This window comes from Atractosteus spatula, chromosome 2, assembly GCF_055471065.1.
Source record: "Atractosteus spatula isolate fAtrSpa1 chromosome 2, fAtrSpa1.hap1, whole genome shotgun sequence".
Classification (NCBI taxonomy): Eukaryota; Metazoa; Chordata; class Actinopteri; order Semionotiformes; family Lepisosteidae; genus Atractosteus; species Atractosteus spatula.
This window is the reverse complement of record NC_142707.1, coordinates 16150813-16173484: the sequence shown is the minus strand read 5'-3', so window position 1 is coordinate 16173484 and position 22672 is coordinate 16150813. Positions and strand designations below refer to the sequence as shown.

Here is a 22672-nt window from a genome sequence, read left to right as displayed (position 1 = left end):
CCATCTTTTATTTTTGACAAAAAACTTAAACCAAAGTCACATTTTTAATGTCACCAATATATTTTGTTGGAAAATATCTTAGGGCTTTGGCTAAAATTAAATGTAAATTTGTTAAGTGCTTCTTGGATCACTGACTTTTTTTTTATATTTCTCAGAAGTAGGCAGGTCTGTTCCGCAGTAATGATTTTTGTCACCTGTGAGTTATTTCTTCTCAGACACAAGCTGTTGTGTTGAATGTGTTGCCTTTGTTATTGGTACATACACAGTCAAATATTTAAGGACTGCCTTTCACGATATTATGTTAACATTGATGAATAAAACTGCATTTTATGTGTTATATCTCTGATCTATTTTAAATACATGTAGAAAAAAAGGCCTTGTTAACAGAAATGTAAACTCAAGGTCATACAGTATGAATACATTTCTTAAATAAAAATAAAATTTGTAAAAATGCCGTTACAACATTATAAAAGGAGTTTACAGTAAATCTCTGCATGCATCTCTCACATCTCTTTAATATGCTATTCACAAATCATACAGAATTTAGATTTAACTTAAATTCAGTAATCTAAAAGTAGAAACATTAGGAACAAACATAAGTAATATTTACAGGTGTAACATGTCTTTTCAAAAGCATTTACCATGATACTACTGTACATCATCCCACTGGTCATTAGATATGAAATGGCATAACAGAATATGTTGTTTTCTACAGCAAATACAAAATTATTTTGTATCAAATTTGTTAACACTTGGAAAATGTTAATGGAGATCTTTTTTCTTTTAGAAATTAAAGTATTTTATTTCTAAATACTAAATATATTTTTCTGCCTTCTGTATTTAGTATGCATCTAGATAAAAACATATATACAATGTGTATACTGTATATGTGAGCCCAATTACTAACTTTCCTAAATCCATTTTCCATTTCTAAGTGTTTTTCTGTAACCACACTTTCTCAATGGATAGAATGAAACACTGGTTTCAGCATCTCAGGAATCTACTAAGACCGTTATACAGTATGTCCATAGAATAAAACAATACTTGCTGTGATGTGGGTAATACTATAAATATTAGATCACAGAAGTAAGAAACCTTATTGTAAAACATAATCAAATAAGAGATTTGAAAACTTACATTGACCATTTGTAATCTGTTACGTATCTGCCTGGTACACTACATTTTTTGTGTTTTTCTATAGACCTTCCATTAGACTATCAGGAATACAGGATTACAGAATACAGTTGTTTTCACATCCAAGAAGAGGTCTGTTTAACAGTTAATCACTTGTTTATTTAGTGCTTCTGGGGTTGTGATCAATTAGCAGCAGATTGCATTTATTTAAAATATTCTCTTTGTGTTAAGACTCCAGATCACCCCGTGACTGATCAGTCGTCCTGTAGAGGTCTGTCTCTGAGATTTTAATCCATGTTCTCATGTCGCACGATAAATGATTTAAAATTTTACTAATGGCTCCCATTTAGCAACAGCAACAGTGTGTCGCATGCCAATGAAACCAGTCTCCCTCAGACACATTTAAGCAGACCTCCGCATCAGGCATGTATGCTGTTAACAATAAAGGATTTTCCTGTCTGTCATTTCATTACTGTCTGTGCATAATATGTTGGTAGGCTGGCTGTGTTAAGATGTCCATCTTCATTTAACTATCCTTTCCAAATCTCTTAATGAAGTTAAGACCTAAGTTCAACCCAGTAATTCTGTGGCAAGAGTTTGTGCAATGTAACAATTTATCACTTGTCAAGAAAACACTTTTAGTTTCTGTGCTTAATAAGGGCATCCTCGAGGCTGAGTAATTAGAAGTGAACGGTTTGCATATTTACTAAATGCGGAGTGTCATTGCCACCATGGCCTGTTGCCTGCATGAATTATTTCTCTATCTGCAATAAACAGCTGGGTAATTATTACTGCTATAATCAGATAAATTCCCTCTGTAATGTTCTTACATGGCAAATCTTTTAACTCATCCCGAGCTGAGGAAAATTTATGGACTTCAAGTGGTTAGGCTACTTTTCACAGTTTCGTGTCCCTTTCAAGGACATCCAAGGAAGGGAATCCATTATAAATGAAAACCTCCTTTGGTTCATGTATATGTCTGTACTAGGTGCTGGAATAACAATGATCTTTCTCTGTGAAATGACACTGTGCATAAGCTACAGTTGTGGGAGTGCTTTTGTGTTGACTGAAGTCTTACAAATATTGATACCCTCACACCTGTAACAGTTTTTTGGTCAGAATAAATTCCTACCTGCACAAGGTAATAATAATAATAATAATAATAATAATAATAATAGAGGGCTAACAAAAACTCTAATGATCTATTCTCTTTTCGAGCCTTGTATTGAATTATTTAATTGGACCAATTAAAAATCCATCCAGGTCACATAGAAATTAATTATTTAGTAAGACCAATTACGCTGTGTTGAAATGGCCCTGAAGGACAGAATTCCCCAATACACCTCTCATTTATGTAGTTCTGTGCTATCTGCAATTAAATACTGAACTCTGGAAGCAGCACATGTAATTATTGTACATAATTATTTTATTTTCAATAGCATTTGAGGTCTTCATCTATGCTTAAAGCTTGTCAAGAATAAATAGTTTTAACACTCCATACTTAACCCTTGGTACAGTTACTATACATTACTTAGTCACACTTCACATACTTGTGAGAATTACATATGAACCATTGAAAACATTTTAATTTCCTTTTCATCACAAATTGCCATCACATCACTGCTACCCTACAGTGAATAATGAATCTTAAAAATAATAACATTGTTATTGTCTTTCAATATAAAATTAGTGCTACTTTCAATTCCCTAAGCAAATGAACTTTAAATAAGTTGTAAGCAATTCAGTAACCTGTCTTTATACATATAGTCTTATTTATTATATTATATATTTTTATACTTACAAATGTTTACACTACCACTGAAGTAAGCCAGATAATATAAATTCAAGTTAATGACTCAGATAATGTGGATAATACTAACTGTTGTTGAACATAATGGTGTTATATATGTGTATACATAAACAAACTTGCTTATAGAGCACTGATCTTGCTTAACAGCTAAACATGGAGTGCAAGGACAAAGAAAGGTCATCAGTGTTAGCAACTCCCATCTCTCCCACAGAAATGGACAGAGCTAATGAGGTTTGTGTGGTACAGCACAAATCCAGAGACACAGATAGAGATCCCTTCAATGGAAACAAATTTGTTTGGCTTTGCTGTACTACATAGCAATTAATAATAGCTTTGAGATATGGGTTAGGAAAGGTCATTCAGCTAGCATGCCGTGTTATCCACAAACAGGTCAGCTGCTGTCTTCCTGGCAGTGAGGCCCTACAACTCACTAAAACTAAAACTAAACCCCGCTTTTTTTAAAATGTCCTAATCTAAGCAATTGTTAAGTGCTGTGTTACAAATATGGGACCATGCGATTTTTCATATCTCATATATTTCACTGTTTAATCCTACTTAAGACAAAATACACTACCGCACAATTAACAAATGGGTGTCTTTTAAATGCCACTGTGTTACATACAGAATGTATGTTATATACTGTAGTGTTCTCTTTTTTTTACCAGTAATTGAAAAGAAAAAAAAAAACATGAGAAACTAACTTTCTTAGGAACTGGAATACCTTTTCCAATTTCCTATTTAAAAATATTTTTCCATTCATTAAAATGATAAAAGTAATACAATAATTATGCAATTTTATTGTTTTCAGAATTATGGTTTCCTTCAGTTCCAGAAATTTGGCATTTATTTAATTTATATGTATTCTTGTTTATGTATAGTATTTAGGGTACAGCATTTTTTATTTACAAATGCTAGTTGCAATTTAGCTTTTATCTTGGTCAAAAACATTTCAAATGAAGGATTCTTTAAGTATTAAGTCTTGGAAGGAGAAAGGCATTACGTGTCTGAAGATTTTTTCTTTAGGGTCTATAAAGGTCTTTAAATCACCTAAGGAAAAGGCATTGTTAAATAACCAACAGTTTTATTTTTTAAATAACAGACCAATTTATCACTTTAATATAATGAATATAGTAACTTTCACAGTATATTTTCCAAAGCTCTTTTAAATAAAAAGTAAGGGGAAAAATGAATCGAATAGTTAACATTAAAAAAATTAATATTAACATACAGATTAAATATTGCTCATAACAACATGTACATGTAGTAGTTAATTATTTTTTTCTAACAGCCTAACAGAGACGTGATTTAAAGTTTAGCAGTAACCAGATAAGGTTAATAAGATGCAGAGTATTCCCCTTACCCTGGGAAGCTCCAGCTATTACACATTTGTGAAGTGAACATGTATGAAGATAACATATTCATGTCCTCATGTCCTCACAAATACATACTGGCACAACAGCCCAGCAAAAATGTCAGACAGAAGACTGACACAGCTCTCACTACACACGTGGAGGCCCACATTCTCTGTAACCTTTTAAGGAGTTTAAATAAACTGGCATTAGAACTAACAATAATGAAGTTGTAGTATATTCAAATGTTGGAGTATATATGTACTACAGTATTTCCCCAAAAGACTGAGAAGATTTAGGTCTTTCAGCTTCTATTAAGTAGTTGCAATTAAAATATGTATATTTGGACTATTTTGTTGATGTAATAATGAAAAGATCTATAGTAATATAAAATAATAAAAAACATAATGAATAAAAATTAAGAAATAATGCAAATGTTAACGTTATCCAAGATATACAGTACAAGTAAAACAAAATTGTTGAATATTTTATTACTGTTCAAAATATTCATGCAATAATTAGGCAACAAAAAATAAAACTAAATAGATATTTATATGTTTAGGTTCTGAATATTGTTGCATTGCGTTGTGCATATATTATTTGCATTGATGCTTTTAAATACATCTCGAGTGCTTAATTGTAGTATGATGTTTTTTCTTTTCATAATTAAACTTATAAATAACGTTTATTATTACCCTATAGTAATTAAGCACTAATTAAATTAATATTATTCTACATATTAATTAAATAAATATTTTCAACACAGAGTAAGTTTTGTCCAGTTTCACCCTTAATAGTAAACTTTGCAAACCCTTCTTGGGAAGTAGGTGAGCCGTCAATTTTGCTGGTAGATTTAGCAAACAACCGTAAGTACATGACTTAGAAGTGGATTTCATGCCTGGGCAAAAACACATAAATAACAAACCAAATAGTACTCAGTGGAAGAGTAAGTTACTCTTCCACTGTTCAATTAGGATTTAACATTCCTCTTAATATTACCTATGTAACTGTGATAGCAAACACAGGAAATTTCCAATTAGAAAGGGGGGAAGAAGTCTTGAACAGAACACATTTATTTTTGATGTAGCTATTTGAAATAAACACTACTGGGACATTTATAGAATAGGTGCCCTTATGAGTCATGTGGACATACAGTATCTATTCAGTGCCAATGTATAGTAAGTAGAAGCATATGTTCACTCCCAGGACACTAGGAAAACTCAAAACTCCCAGGAAAACACTGCTTCATCTTTTGTTGCTGTTTTGAAAGTGAGGAAAAAGGATGAATCCCCCTCCTGTTTTACTTAAACTAAAGTTACAACTGGCAATGTACATGATGCAGTGATACATGATACAGTCGATTGGCTCTGGCCTGCAGTAGTGACGAAAGTATGCTGGAACAAGCCAGTGGCATGAAATATTAGTGCAGTGGAGACCTCTAATGGTACAGGAAAATAATGTCTTTCCACATGTTTCCGTCCAAACCTACATGAAGCTTTTGGCGGAGATCTGTGTCTAGGTGAAAGTGCCGCATAAATTGTACAGTATATCAGAATCGTGAATACAGTTCCAATTCAGGGTTGTGGGAGAGCTGAAGTGTATTCCAGTAAGAAACAGAGATAAGGATGGATACACCCTCGACTGGACACCAGTCCATCCCAAGGCAGACACATTCAAACACAGCCATGCACACACTCATACTTTCGGCCAATTTTCCCAGAAGCTTCGTGAAAATATTGAAATTGATATTTTCAGTATCAATTTCAATGAAACTGATATGAAATATTGAAGAACAAAAAAGATTTAACAAAAATAAAGATTATCACTCGAATTAAGTAAATATTTGTATACCCCTTTAGTCCCTTTACTTACTACTGCCTTTGTATTTTTGTCATTTTACAGTGTTTTTTACATACACTGATTCACTTAGTCTTCTCTTTTCCTTTTTGAGCCAGTTTAGTCAAAGATTGCTGTGTGAATACCAATTATTTGTAATTTATGGTAGTTAACTTTAATCTTCATTCTAAAATTTTGTATAAATTCTTATTTTAAATAGAATTATTTTAACCTTAATTTGTTGCATGATGAGATTCAATTATACATGAAGTATTATTCCATTTGTTGGTTATCAATTAGTGTTCAAATAGTATTTTTTTAAAGTGCTTAGATTGTTTTAATTTGTTACTGAGTTCACTGCATAGTATAAATTATATATACTGTATATATTTGCCCTGGTACACTATGTACAGAATATATTTAATCTTTACTCTTTTAAGTCTTGATGGAATGAATAATAGATCAGTCATTTGTCATCTCTCACAGAAAAGAATTGGCAGAATTTGTTGAAATCAAGAGGATGGAGAGAGAGCGAATGGCTCTGGAGAAAGAAGAGAAGAAAAAGTGTTATGAAGCACGGCGGATGCATTACCTCCTGAGTACTCATCAGGTTTGTAGTGCTTACCTAAGTCCTACCCTGTCATACTATGCAGCTGTGGTCTTCATATGCATGTCCACTTTGTCATAGCTAAAATGGGCAAGTAAGGCTTTTTAGTGTGAGAGGATATTTTGAAATGATATCACAAAAACATTTTTCCCTTTGTTTGATTTAATTATTATAGACAGTTTCTGTATTGCCCTAAATCACTTTAACACGGGAAACCTGAATATTACTAGAATGGTAGTATGGTATTGATTCCACTAAGTCAAACAGTGATATAAAGGGATAGGGGTCATTGTCTATAAGGATCAGTAGTCTGTACAGTTTTTGACCTTTCACCTACTCCATCATGATGACTGAACCATTTCAAAACTAAATAAAGTAAATAATTAGATACAGCATTTTTTCTTCTCATATGAGCTACTCCTATCTGTATGACTATAAAAAGTTAGGATATTGCAAGATGTGGAAGATTCTAAGCAAGTTTTTTATGTATGCTTACTTACTCTAATGTACAAACTTTGGATCACACTTTTCCAAGACATACTGATTGCTAGGACAAAAAGACTTACTTCTATAAAACATACATACGTAATTACTTTTTGTAAAAGTAATGATCACAGCATTTCCCCTGGGTTGGATGTCTGTAGCCAATACCAACATTGAAATGCAAAGTCACGTAAGGGGAAATAGTTGTGGATCATTAAAGAGCTCTTTAGGGAATGATTTACACAACCACTTAAATGGATTAAACATTTTAAGGGGTTTGACAACTAGTAACATTGTTATCTTTATCCAGTTTTATAATGTAGGGTTAGAGTACAGTATGTCATTTAACAGCAAGCTAAAAGCAACCTAAACTGTTGAAGACCTAACATGAGCTAAAAGAAAGAAGTCTACATAACAGAGGAGAAAAAGTATTTCTTAAAGCATAAAAACATTTAATTTTGCAACCTATGTTGGTGCCTTCAGTGACCACTTGTATGGATATAATATTTATGTAAGGCTTGTGCTGAAGAAAAAAATGATTTAAGAAAAATTAGTAAGTCTTATCAGATAACACTAACACTAATTCTTAAAAAGTGCCAATTGCTGTGGTTAATAAAGAATCTAAATGAAAATTAGAAACCATAGTTTACTTTAGCTGCATAAACTCAAGGAGTGTTTTCTGGATTGTTGAAAGAAGTTCATTCAGAAGAGTAACAGCAGAAGCTGACAAATGATCATGTTTCCTTTTACTTCTCAGTGAGAGTAATTGAATGTGGAATATCTTACTAAACGCCGGACTGTGACAGCATGTTAACACTGACTATCTCCTAACAGCAGGGCAATTATTTGCTGAGTGGGATTTTTATAAATCCCCTGGCAGTAGTATGTCCTGATAATTATGATGAAGTGCGCTGGTCAGTGTTGATTCAGCAGTCCCATCTCCAGCAAATATTTCATTTGCTGCTCTCCTTCATGCCTTTACGGTCATTACATTTCTCTTGCCTTCAACAGCATTATCCTTGTCTCCTCTGTTTGCCTATTCCCAGTTCCTGTAGATTCACACACAGTAGCTATGTATGTTGAAGGGTTTACGATTACTGGGGCAGGAAACATAACAGGCGGTTATAGAATGTGACAGCATGCATCAGGAGCTAATATGCTAAAACTGTTCATGGACAGTCATATGATGGCCAAGAACAACAATTTTACTTTTCTGTTTTGTTTCCCATGTATGTTACAGGCCAAAAGGAGCAGCTCTTTTGTTTAATCTCTGTAAAGGTTGAGTTATGTGTTTGTGAGTGGTAGATGCAGGACAAAAATAATGCAGGTAAACCTGCTATAGAATACCTTTGATCACCATCCATGCAAAATGCACTTGTGAAACATGAGTGCTAAAAAAATAACCCTTTAAGGTATTTTCCCATTATCATTAACCATTTAATAATACTATTTTTATTACAGAGGTCAACTTTCCATTGAACCTACAGTAGTTTGCCTTCATGCAAACAGAATAAATAATAATAATTAATAATAATTTCTTACACTTATATAGTGCTTTTCTGGACACTCAACTCAAAGCGCTTTACAGGTAATGGGGACTCCCCTCCACCACCACCAATGTGCAGCATCCACCTGGATGATGCGACGGCAGCCATAGTGCGCCAGAATGCTCACCACACATCAGCTATCAGTGGGGAGGAGAGCAGAGTAATTAAGCCAATTCATAGAGGGGGATTATTAGGAGGCCATGATTGGTAAGGGCCAATGGGAAATTTGGCCAGGATGCTGGGGTTACACCCCTACTCTTTTGGAGAAACTTCCTGGGATTTTTAATGACCACAGAGAGTCAGGACCTCGGTTTTATGTCTCATCCGAAGGATGGCGCCTGTTTACAGTATAGTGACCCCATCACTATACTGGGGCATTAGGACCCACATGGACCGCAGGGTGAGCTCCCACTGCTGGCTCCACTAACACTTCTTCTAGCAGCAACCTTAGTTTTTCCCAGGAGGTCTTTTATCCAGGTACTGACCAGGCTCACACCTGCTTAGCTTCAGTGGGTTGCCAGTTGTGAGTTACAGAGTGATATGGCTGCTGACAAATGCAGTGTAGAAACCAGAAGATTACTGTTCTATCAATTGCAACAGCTGGGAACATCACAGTCTAGCACAAGAATGCTACATTTGATTGTATATACTTCATATAATATTTGTGGTGAAATTGAATTTTATTGCTGTTAGAATACCTTGCATATTAATCCTGTAATATGATATTTTTTTCCACATCTTGGTATTTATCATTTTAATGAGAAAATAAAAGGAAAAAACTCAAAACACGATCAAAGTTAGTAAGTTAGCAAGGCCACACCAGGTCATGGCATCTCAAAACACGATCATACTGGTAAAATTGTATCATTGGAAACTTTATTAAGTTACAAAGGAGTTACAAAGTTTCCGAAAGTAGTAATACAAAAGAAAAGGAATAAATGGTGTCCCATTCAAAATTTATCTAGATACATTCTAAAATGTATGTTTTGCCATTTGGCTTAGCCAATCATACATACAAATACAATTGGTACAAAACAAGGACACAATGTGGTCTCTAATTCAATGAAACACAAACACCAAACAGACAAACAGACTTAATAATGTACACAGACCCACAACGACACTTGTGTTATGTGCAGGCTAAGGGAATGTATCCTAAAAACAATGCATTTTTTTTTTTTACTTTATTACACATCACTCAACCCTTTCATTAGGTGTCCTTCCTTTTCTCACACCTGACTGACATTTTTCACCCTGTCTGGTGGAAACCGAAAAGCTTTTAGCAGGAAATCTTCTAATAAACGTTACCTATTTATTTCAAATAAAGAGTACTCGATTAAAGGAATTAGTGGTGTGGTTCAAGCTAATGAAAATGTATTGTGCAATAAAATTTAAAAAAAACTTAAATACAAATAAGTTTTCCATCTGATCATTTAATTAATGATTAATTTAATGCTAAAAAGTAAAAAGATCGAAGAATAACTAATTCATTTGTAGTGCCTTCTTTAGGTGTGTGAGAGAATGAGGGAGAGAGCAATATTATGAAGGGAAAGTGAACAAAATAAAAGACAGTGTACATTTAAAGGTAATAGTTAGGGTATAAGAAAGGAGCTCCAAAGCTGTAAAAATCTGATATCATAATTCTGGGGGAGGTGTTGACTATAGGAAATAAATTATTGGATGACTGAAATGGATCATTTCTGTTATTTTTCTGTAGGCAGGTGTAATAACTTTGACCAAACCATATACTGTAAGGATTTTTACATACCTTTTTGTCAGTGCAGTCAGTATTGAATTGAAAAAAAGCCCTTTGCAGAACATGCAGAACACACGTTATTAAAAAGACATTGCTGCTCTGGAAACAGTCAAGAGAATTGCAACCAGATATATTCTGGGGCTTAAAGGAATCTCTTATACTGAAAAACTAAAATAGTTTTTTAGTCTTCAACAGAGAAGGATATGAGGGGACCTGATCCAGGTATTCAAAATCCTCAGAGGCATTAACAAAGTCAACCCAGTGAACTTCAAAGTTAACAGGGTTATACAGTATGAACCAGAGGTCTCAAGTGGAAGCTATGTGGATGTACATTTGAAACAGAGACAAAGACATATTTCTTTACACAAGGAGTTGCAGGAGCATGTGACAGGCTAGACAGCCATGTTTTAAAAGCCATAACCCCTTCTTTCAAGAAAAGACAGGATGAGATCCTCAGATTAATTAGCTACTAACTTTTCAATGAGCTAGATCCATAGAATGTTGCTTGTTGATCTCTAAGAAATGTGGCCTATCTAGTACTTGCAAAACACTTTGCACATATAGCACTGGATATAGCATTTGAAGACTTTACATTTATTTTTTAACAAAGGGATGTCACAGGTGTTTTCAGGTTTATTACTGTAGGGGGAGTTCAGAGTTTTTAACCCTTGGGAAGTGTGTGAATATTATCTCAGGGCAGATACGAATGCTCGTGACATAGGGAACAGAACCCGAAAGTCAAAACTGAAAGATCAAAATACTTAAGTACAGGGTCCTTCTCGAACACTGACACACTTGTGCTGGAGAAAACGTATTTCGTAGTGGTAGTCTTCTATTTCAAGACTGTGTTGTTGTTTGTCAAAGTTATCACTTTAGTGATAAGGAGGGAAAAAATAAGTTTCAGAAGCTAATTACTGAGGCAGGTCACTTAAACTGTTTGGAGAGGAGGGTGAATCTATGCCCATGTGTTTTCCTTTTTAGATAATCTATTTATAACCTTAATATTTGTATTTCATGTTTTAATGATATTAAAAACGTCTGCTTAAAAGCAGGTTCAGAACTAATTTTCTTTTGATATTATTTCTCTTTAGTGATTGAAAAAATCCTTCTACCTGTTCCGTATCTGTAAATGATAAAAAAGTAGTCCTTTACTGTCTGATCTGCTTCAGACTTCTTTTTAATTATTATTTATTTTTTAACAGTCATTAATTTTTATACCATCCCTCATGGTCCTAATTGTGAAAGAATCTATGCTTTCATGTATCAAGAGAAAAAAAAATGCTGAGGAAGGGAGACAGATGATGGATGGATGTCCACACAGGAGGGCTGAAAATATTAACATTATGCTAAGGATGACTAGCTAACAACTGGTGCATTTGCCAATGAACCTGACCTTCTGCAATTAATATTCCAGGTTATGCATGGACTGCTGTGATGATGAGGAAGAAAAGATCACAGTATATAGTACTGTATATATAGTTCCATACCATGCTTTTCCAAAGAAAATTGGCATGTACATTGCCTTACAAAACTATTCATCCCTTTTGATACCATTTTTTTAAAATCTGTCACTAATAAAGACCTGTGGTAGGAGATGGTCAAAGAGGTCGTACTGTATGTACTGTAGTATGCTAGGAAAAGGAATTCCCAACCGCGTGTGCTGAATTTCTTTTTTGGAGTTTATAACAAAAATCCGGAAGGGAGGACAACAACAATGTTCAATTGTGTTACCTCAGCTGTTAGTAATTCGCAATCACTCCTGATGTCATTTCCTCTCCTAAAGCACTATAAATAGTGTATGTTATCCCCTTCTCTCCCTAACATACGTCTTTTTGCACCCCACCTCCCCCCTATCTCCACCTTTGCAGCTACCTCTTGGTCACACCTCACTGTGCACGGCGGTCTTAGTCTTCTTGTCCTATGGCCAGGGGGGTTAGCCCTCACCCAAGTGGGTTAAACCACATTTTTAAACACTCCATAATCCTCTCATACACTTAATTCCTGGGTGTTGTTATAGGGATGGTTTTAGCTCTGTATCTCATCCTACAGAGCTCAAAAATATACTGTGAGTTTGTCTTTCCTATAAGCAAAGTCCCAGAATCTGGGCTTAATCTTTGAGTACTGAAGGTATTTCTGAGCACTGAAGAGACTGGAAACTGAATTTAGGGCCTGGGTTGTTTACATTTGTTGGAAGTTATATTTCCTTTTAATACCCTCCAGGAAGAGACTGTATCTCTAGGATATTCTATATGATATAGAGAAACAGTTCCTGTTGTGTAGCATCAGAGAGAGAAGATTGTTCTGTGGATAGTTTTTGTTTGTATAGAAATCTACATTACATCCCTAAGCACTTGAGTTTCAGTTACTTTGCAGGAATGCTGGTCCATATTTGATCGGAGGAGTGAGAAGACTAGTTGACTGTAGATGGCCTGAACTCAGGGATGATACATAATTAATAATAATAGTAAATGTATAAGTTTAAATGTATATGTTTAAGTGTCATAAAAGCATAACACTTGCTTACAACATTGTGCCAAAGAAATAAGGAAACTACATGATGTGCTTGGTTGGTTTTCATTCCTGACTATATGGTATGTTTTATCTAGTAATTTAATTTGGAGTCAGAACTTTTAGTTTTTTGCACTTTTACTGTTTTATAATCCCCCACATTATTATTCTCTAAAATATAATTCTCAAATAAGTCAAGTGTTTAATATTAATAAGTATGGATGGCAAAATATGAGCTGCTGGAGTGATTCCAGCCTATAAAGGACAATCATAAACTGTGCATTGGTAAACAGTGTTAATCCATATTCTTCACTTTAATTTTTTTTTATTTTTAATTGTAACTTGGAAGAAATTGGCAGCATTTATACACTCTCAAATATGTTATTTTGAATTGACATTTGTTTAATCCACATATATGAAATCCCCATGATCAGACTTATGGTTATTAAAATTAAGGGAACAATTTTAAGGATTCACTTAAGTTATTAAAATATTTTAACTTTTTTTGCAAACACATAGTCAGTCACCATAGTATTAAGAATAGATAAGACTAAATTAAGATTATTTTAAAATGGCCCTATGAATTATTTAATTCTAAAATCCCCACATTGAGGACATTAAAAGAAAATATAGTGCAATAATTTGATTTGCTCATAATTGCAAATTAGTAAAGTGTATGTAGAAAGCATGTATATTTATTGATAGTAATACAACTCTTTGATGATCAGTTGTTACAGTTGTGCATTTTTGTTGCTAAAGGTATCTGTTGATGGTAGAAAGGGAGTCTTCCTAATATCACAGTGGAATCTTATAATGGCCTTATTCCCAACACAAAATATTCATATAACTGAGGAGTTTATAGTTTGCTTTCTCACGACCTCCAGAATTAAGAAAAACATTTACTTTGTCTAAAATTTTAACAAGCAGACCCAAGTCATCATAATCCAAATTGACAATGGTTTTCAAGTATGTAACTTGAGTGTGTGCCGAAAGATATACATTGTTTGCTAAGCGAGATTGTTAGGATCCAAATGGAGAATGTCTCACCTTATTTGAATGTTTGTTGTGTATCCATGCCATCAAAGCTCCATAAGTGAATTGTAATGCCTAACTTTTCATTTGTAATTTGGTGTTCTCAAATAGGATGTGGTTCTTGAACTCTGTATGATCTTACCCTCACCATTACTTTAAATTTGAGAAGCCAAATTAAAGTAGGCCTGTTCCTTTTCAACATTTTCTTACCAACACACACAAATCAATGTAACAAAGAAAACATTTGCAAACTTTTTAAGTTCTTTTTCTGTTGCTGTTCTTTTGTATTTTGTTGGTTTAATAGCAGGCCTACCTTGAATCAAAGTAGTAGAATTGGGAGAGGTGTGATTTTGTAGACTTTTTATAGCCTCTGTTGCATTAATACAAAATTATTAAAGGCAAATTTGTTACAAAATCTAGACTTCCATTGTATGAATATATTTAATCTGCACATGTATTGGTTTTTAAAACTTTGTGCCTGTGAAAATCATTAACAGATTGAATTAGATTATGAATTGTTACTCAGATGTGATGTGTGATCTTAGTTAGCAAGTTTAAATGAGCTAATAACATTACTCCTTTACAGTAAAAAGCTAGTTTTATCATGGTATTTTGTGCTCATCTAAAATATTGATCCTGAAAAGCAGCTAGTCTATGTTAAAGGCAAAATGAATTGTTATTACTGTATTGTATTTTAAGGATGATTTTTACTTTTTTCCCCTTTCCCAGTGCCCTGGTGTCTTTAACTCACCATACAGACCTTTCCCAGATGAAATGGAACTGAAACTGCAGATGGAACTGAAACCGCAGAGCATGAGACCTCTGAGCCTTAAGACATCGTTCCACAGAAAAGAGACCAGCAAGGGGCTTGTGAACATGAATGTACCAGGATCTCCTTTGACCCTCACAATGGCACAGCCTTTGCCTCCCATCCCCAAGAAGAAACCACAGGTGAGAAAGATCAAACTTATAAAATTAATCTGGGGTTTGGAATTTTATTACAAAAGTGGTAACTAAAAATCATTCATTCTTCATTCTGTAGGTAATGATAAACAGCTGAAGCAGATGAATGGGGAAATTCAATTTTACACTTAATTGTATAGCCATATACATGAAATGGGCAAATTATAATGTAAAATACTATAAGAACATGAGAAAGGATAAAAATGAAAGAAATCCATTCAGATAATCTTCCTTTTCAGTTGCCATCAGCTAATTGATTCTCCAGCCATTCCTTGAAAGAAGACAAAGCATCAGCTTTAACAACATGACTGAGCACCATGTACTGTACTCCCACTACACTTTGTGTAAAGAAACTTCTCCTGTTAGTTTTAAGCTAACCTTCCCTTTCCAGTTAACAACTATAACATAAATCCCTGTATTCAAATTCTAGACATTTAACCACATAGCCAAACCATTCTGTTTGTCATTTTTATTGTTCTGAAACTTTGCCTGGAAGATTATGTCCTTAAATACCCGAGTCTTTCTCATGAATAGCCTCTTCAAATTTAACAGGTCAAGTTATAAATTTGAAGTTTTCTTTTGCTGTTTTCTCCATGCAAGCAACACCCTACAATTGTTTGTATTAAGAGTTTTCTACCTTATATTTGATATTTCTCGAATTTCTTTTGCAGATTATACAGTTTTGATAATGTTTCTCCTTTGGTGTCATCTGCAAACTTATTTTGCTAACCATACCAGAATCTGGATCTTTGAAAAAACAATAGGAAGAGCAGTGGTCCTAATACAGATTTCTGAGGTACACCGTTAATTACATCACCCTGATTTGTGCATTTACCCCTTAGCTATACTTTCCTTTCCCTGTCCAATAACCTGAGGACAATTCAAGAACAGTATGTTACCTTAAATGAATATTCCCTGCAATGTGAGAATTAATCTTTGAGAAGAAGAACATCCTTATTTCAGTGAATCTATCAAGTTAGTTAAGCAAGATCAATCCTTTCTAAATCCATTCATGACTATCCTTTAGAATCTTGTTGCTATAAAGATGATCCTCTAGTTAAGTTATAATTACTTCTCCCATAACCTAGAATATAATAGAAGTAACACTTATTGGTTTATAATTACTTGGTTTGGTTTTCTCACCCTTTTTATGGAGTGCTACATTAGCAATTTTCCAGTCAGTGGGTGTTAATCCTATCTTGAGAGACCACTAGAGGAGTTTTGTTAATGGTCTATGAATAGCATCTCGTGTTTCCTTAAGTACAATTGGTTCCCATCTGGCTCTGGAGATGTATCTATCATGTATGCTTCTAGTGCCAGTAATCTGCTGTTTCTTCTATGCTTATTTTGTTTGACATTTAAGTTTGTATTTTCTCATCCTGTCTGATACTTCATTGGTAAACATTTTTATTTTCTCTACAACCACTTTTGGAACTGTGACCATTGCTAGAGGAGAATTCAGATGTTGTAATTATTATGTTGAGCCAATAAACATGATAGCCACAATCAACCAATCAAAAGCTTACTTTTTAAAAGGTGATACAGTACATTAATGGAAGATGCCTATGTCCAAGAACATATGTAAATATGTTATTGGACACCCTGAACAAGAAAATGCTCTTGTATACCAGTCTATATATGTATACTTTATATTCAAGCTGTGTACAGTAACTTCAAAAGTTGGTAAAGACTTACTGTATGCTTTAAAAAGAATGCTATTATTGGTATGATAAATTTAATTTTGTATGATTTTTGGAAAAACTGGTACTGTAAGTCACATGATGAATGAACTCCTTGGGAACCCCTTATTTGCATGAATACTGGAGTGCATTACCTTTATTCTGATTTTGCGTTGTCTTCTCTATGAGAAAGAGGTCACACAATTTGGTGGCTGTAGTGAGTTTTTTAAAAGTGTACCAATGTTTTCTTTTGCATTTGATATTATCTTACTCCTGCAGAACATGCTGCTTGCTACTGTTATCATCATTAATAATTATAATTGATAAAAAAACAGTATAAATATTATTTTATAGAGACACATACTGTATACATACAGTACATACTAGAGACTGTATACATACAGTCCAAAAAAGAAATGTATGTCTTAAATTTAAGTCTTGTTGTGCTGTGTTAGATTGAACTACATTATGAATGAAATAAAAGAATGTTGAGAGTTAATATAAAGATCAAGACAAGCATTTTAGAAAAGTTTTATACATTTCATAGCAAGCATATTTTATATTTCTAACCTGAAAAACAAAACTGTTTACCCATCAAGGATAGTCGTTATTTAACTAGTCATATAAACATTATCACAATTAAATTCAAACATCTGAAACTTTTTGTTTTTATAATTTAATGCATATTTATTCTTTGTTGCCTTTCTAAAAAGATTCTATAAATTCCATTAAAATATCATAAAATGTACCATGAAACGTATTGGTAAGACAGGTTTAATATGCAATTTTATATTCTTTAGGGAAGTGCAATATAGTTAAACAGTCTTCCAATCACATTTAACAATTGTTGGAATATATAGATGCCCAGCTAGCTTGAGAAATGTGTCTATCAACATTACGCTCAGACGTTTATTAAATGCATGTCATTAAACAGCTCTTAGCAAGGGAATACCACAGCTTTTAAAATAGCCTTAATAAAAAATTCTTTAAGTACCTTCAAATCTAGCATGTCATCTTGTCCAGCTGTGAAAAGTATTTGATGATACGTATTTGCCATTTGTGTTATTTACGGTCCATGACTTTTATGGTAACTGGTTCCTATTATTGGTTTCTATTAATGTAAAACATAAGTGAGCAGAAATGAGGCGTGAATCATTTCTTTTTATTAGAGCCACTGTCTTCACTCAGGCTGGCTGAGGCTCCAGCTGTGCCTTGTTAGTAGGAACTCATTAAAAAAGGAGATCTTTCAGAGTATGCGCTTTGCATGGAATGGCATTATCTATTTACATTTTACAATCACAAAAGGCAGGGTTTCATTTTCTCACCTGCTAACAGTTCCAGCAAGATCTCCTTAATGCCAGTCTGCTATTTGATAACTATCTCATTGTGATAGATGGATTATATCTTTCCTATAGAAAGCAATGAGTTTGGAGACAGTGGGAGCTGAACCGTTGTTGATAGTATCAAAGATGATACCCAACTCACCTGCATGAATTAACTACAACGACACTCAGCACCTGAAGGTCAAACTGAAAGCGAACTGAAACAAAGAGTGTATTTGTATCTGTGTAGTCAAACGACATAAAAAATGTGAGACCTTTAATCTTAAATCTTTGAGGATGTATATTGTTATTTACTGTAGGTATTTAATTGTATCCTAGTGCTGTATACATAATGTGATTCTAATCATTTAAATTTGATAGTAAATTGTCTATGTTATCAACAGGATATCTTCCAAACACTTTCCTGCATCACTGATTTTGAGTTTGTTACGCAAATCTTTTTTATTTGCTTGGTCATCACTGGAGAGATTTAATTCTTACTTGTTTCAGACACAAATGGTCCCACCTCTCTAACTAAAGCTCATTTCTTCATTATGCCTCATGAATTTCCCAGTGGAAGTCAGTCAGTATAGTCCCAACATGCACATATACATAAATATGCATAGATCAAAGTACATGTAAATTTGATCTCATTCAATATTTCATAATATTTTAAATACATTTTAATACTTTATCATTTGACAGATTTAATGTGGTGGTCAGATAGGGTCCAAAATGGTAAAATAAAAAGTAGACCTCTAAATAAAATATTGACTTTATCATTTTAAAAATACTGTATCATTGTTGCTGGGTTTTTACCCATTTTTGCTTTTACTAATTCTCTACTAATCTTGCAGATTCAGGTTAGTGGCCAAGAATTTTAATTAAAATGCCACATACAGGTATGTCTGTGAATCTTTTTCATATAAAAGTATATTTTGGGAATACAAAGGTTAGTGCTTTAAAAAGAATTTTCCAAATATTTCTGCAAAGCTGTCAATCAAATGAAATCAATCTATTTTTTACTTATATATTATATTTGATGAGTGAAAATGCGAAGACAAAAAGAAACCAATGTTGTTTAAGGAAATGAGTAGTTGTTTTTTGTTATATCTGGAAGTGAAACTAAAAATGTTATTCTTGCCCTTAATTGGCACAGTTGAGCACACTTGGAACATACTATTCCATTTCGAAGAAGAAAAACAGGATACTAAGGCATTTACCCATGTTTTCATCAATCAATCAATCAAGGTTTATTTATCAATACACAAACAGAACGGCATACAGCGGTATTTTCGGCAATGAAATGCTTTATCCACGAGCTTGTTAAGAGGGGTAGAAGAGTAGAAGGATCGATGTTTACAGGGATTAGGTTAAGATTGCGATACAATAAATTATACAGTGGCTATTTACAATACAATTATAATTGATTGATATACGTTTCCCTATTTGGTATGTCTACACTAGAATACGTCATCTTGAACTTTTCTAATTAATATATTTAGATGTATAAGCTTTATAGCTGCAATGTCAACACAATTCAAAATGTATTTTTTGTAATCATTTCATTTTACTCGTGCACTTCATCTACAGTTTGAAATACACGTCAAAATGTTTTACAGTTGTGTGAATAACTTGAATAACTGACTAGCTCTTGGAACATGTCAGGGAGAGCTAGGGCTATCACCAATGTAGCCATCCTAACAACACATGAGATTTCCCACACTCTTCTGATACATATAAGATAAAAGGATAATTAGAGATTAAACTATTTTTCATTAAGATACAAACTTTGTCATTTATTTTACTTTTTATTCTCAGCAAAAACATTATTTTACTTATATAGCTGAAATTACTTGCTGTTGCTACAATACTAATTTAATCAAAATGGTAATGTAGATGTGCCTAGAGAAGAATGTTTCTTTGTCATGGCATGAATCATCGAGGGAACATATTTTCTGAAAACCAGTATGTGGGAACAGTTCCTTGTATAGTGCATACTAGGCTTTAGAGCTTGTTTGAAGTTTTAATTGGTTCATCTTGGAATAGCATGTCACAAAGTATTGACATCTCACATCAGATGGGGATGTTTTGCCACAAAAACAGATTAGAGTGTTTTTTGCATAAGCAGGCATACAGTTAAAATCATTCAATTCATTTCTTGGGTGAGTTGTGATGGAACAATTTGTTTTCTTAATCTTAGTAAAAATTGATTTCTTGTTTGAAGTTAAGGGAAATTAGAGCTTTTCAGTTATTTTTTTTCATGCGTTAAAGCATATCTTTGAACTTGAGTCACACACACATGTGATGAATTCCAAACTTACATACTGTTACATATTGTTATGCCATTGCATGACGATGGCGGGGGTGGCCCAGCAGGTGCTCCAGACCCAACAGCAAGGGTATCACAGTCCAGCAGTAGTGGTCTGTGAACTTCATAAGGGACTCTTCTTCACGGGGACAAGAGCAAGGAACAGAGAACCAGGGGCAAGACCGGATAGAAGAAAAGGCAGGAAGACTGGCAGGTTGAAGCAGAGCCCAGTGTGAAACATCAGGCCAGAGGAAGGGCTGGAGGGCAAAAGTGGCAGGACAAGGGACTGGAGTGCAGGAAGTAGGCAAACCCCAAAGCTGACAACTGTGCAAAGCTCCCAGGTGCAGGGCTGAGATGTCAGGCCCCCGTGAGAACTGCCAGCTCACACAGCAGGGGCAGATATAACAAGGAAGGAATGCAGTACGATGCTGACACCAGGGAACCAGAAACACCTCACATGCACTGCAGGACAATTCCTGTGCGATGTGAGTGCCAGGGGAACATAAGTGTGCGCAATTACAACAGGCAGCTGCCACACCAAGCCTAAAGCCCCACGTGGCACTGCTAGCAGCCAAAAAGCTGGCCGCCCAAAGCACACAGCAAATTGAAGCAGTGGAGAAGAGCACCGCAGAGGACAGGTTCCTCAGGGGGAAATCGGGTGGGTCAGAAAACAGGCAGGCAACAAGGAAAGTCCAGGCTGACTGGGAAGCAGGAGCTGTTGGAGAATGGGACAAAGTCAGGGAGAAGGTTGGGAAACCGGGGCTGGGGGTTTGAAGGTGCAGGGTAGGACAGGAACTGAAATGTAAAGCCAGATTGCAGAGGAGAAGCCGGATAAGACATAAAGAACCCACAGCACCTAATGCAGACTGATTTCTCATTGCTTTCAGGTGTTACGGGTAAATTGTCTCCTCAGCAACCACTGCAGGGCAGGCAGGAGATGGGAGGAGTGGCTCACAGTCACTACAGTTGCACACACCACTCAGCTTCACCGCGGGGCAGTCATGATACTTATCAGCGCCTTACTTTGGAATCCCTTGGCACTATAAATGGCCTCCACATGGAGAACAGATTGGACCCTACTGTCCAGTGTTTTCTGGTTTGGTCTAGGTTTAGCTGACCGTGTGCACATGTGCAGTATTTCTCAGGTGTCAGCATATAATTGATTGAATGCCAGTAGGGTTAGGTTTTTTCTCAGTAGGTCAGGTATTCAAGATGATTAGCAAATAGTGATCTCTTACATTGTACCTTTTATTTTAGGCAACATTTAAAGGATTATCATAACATGATTATTTGCACTAAGCATGCAGTAACTCTCATGCACTATCACGATCACAATCCCTCCTCTTAAGGGCACTTTGGCCCTTTCGTATTTTAGTTGATTACGTGCACCTGCCCCCTGTTCTGTCTCCTTATTTAAGCCTGGCACTCTCGCTATTCCTGGCTCAGCATTGGGAGATGGACGCCCAGAAGCCTGCCTACCAGTGGGTCCAGGGGAGACTCCAACAGCATAGGCTTCATCACTGCGTTCTGACCATCTGAGTCCGGGGCTCAGAGCGCCTGGCCTCGTTACCTTAGTTTTATTCCCTGTTCCTGTTCCGGATCCCATTCTGGATTTTAACTGTTTGTTTCGTCTTGGTTGAATTCCCCCGTTTTGGACTTTGGATTGTGCCCCGGATTCCCCCTTTTTGGACTGCCTGAACTTGTTTCCCATCGCCATGCCCCCCGAGCACTGGATCACCGTAGTCACACCCCCCTGTTTGTCAACCCATCCTGATCCTCTTCGCCTCCCCCCCATGTCCTTCTCCACTCGCTTCCGGATTATACTGTCTGCACAGGGTCCGGAACTATGCTTCGTGGGAGCCTGGACCGCCTCCCGTTATAACGCTTATGCAGGAATATGAATAAAGATACTATATTTGGTTAAATAAATTGGCATTATATATACCTAAAACTTTAGTGACAGTGAAGTAATAATGTAATCACATAACAAAGTGGTCAAGAGTCTGACTATCAGTGGCAGGATTCTCAGACACATAAACTCATCTTATACTATATTAGATGCATATCCCCCAGCATACTCTTAAGTTATATAATGAAAACTAGATTAGATATGGCATTACTTTTTTGACAATGGTTAGTTATTTGCAGAAAAGGTTAATGAAAACAATTTAAATATCCATCTTCAGTTCATGTTACTTTTGATGTTCTAAAATGCAGAGGTTCACTTTATAAAATATCAAAGCTTTATACCCTGGATTTTATCCTGAAGCTGACACACCAAATGTATATATAGCCACCTGAAAGTATTTTAAAAATAATGCTGAAAACCTTTTCA

The 22672-nt window shown here is 34.9% G+C and overlaps 1 protein-coding gene across 1 annotated transcript in view; it reads left to right on the top strand.

The window, feature by feature from the left end:
• The window catches only part of spata17 (spermatogenesis associated 17), a 71895-nt gene that overhangs the window by 19884 nt on the left and 29339 nt on the right, over positions 1-22672 (top strand). The window contains exons 6-7 of the mRNA XM_088908671.1: positions 6616-6739; positions 14792-15013. Of these exons, the coding sequence (XP_088764797.1) occupies positions 6616-6739; positions 14792-15013 (346 nt within the window). The remainder of the gene's footprint in view (positions 1-6615; positions 6740-14791; positions 15014-22672) is intronic.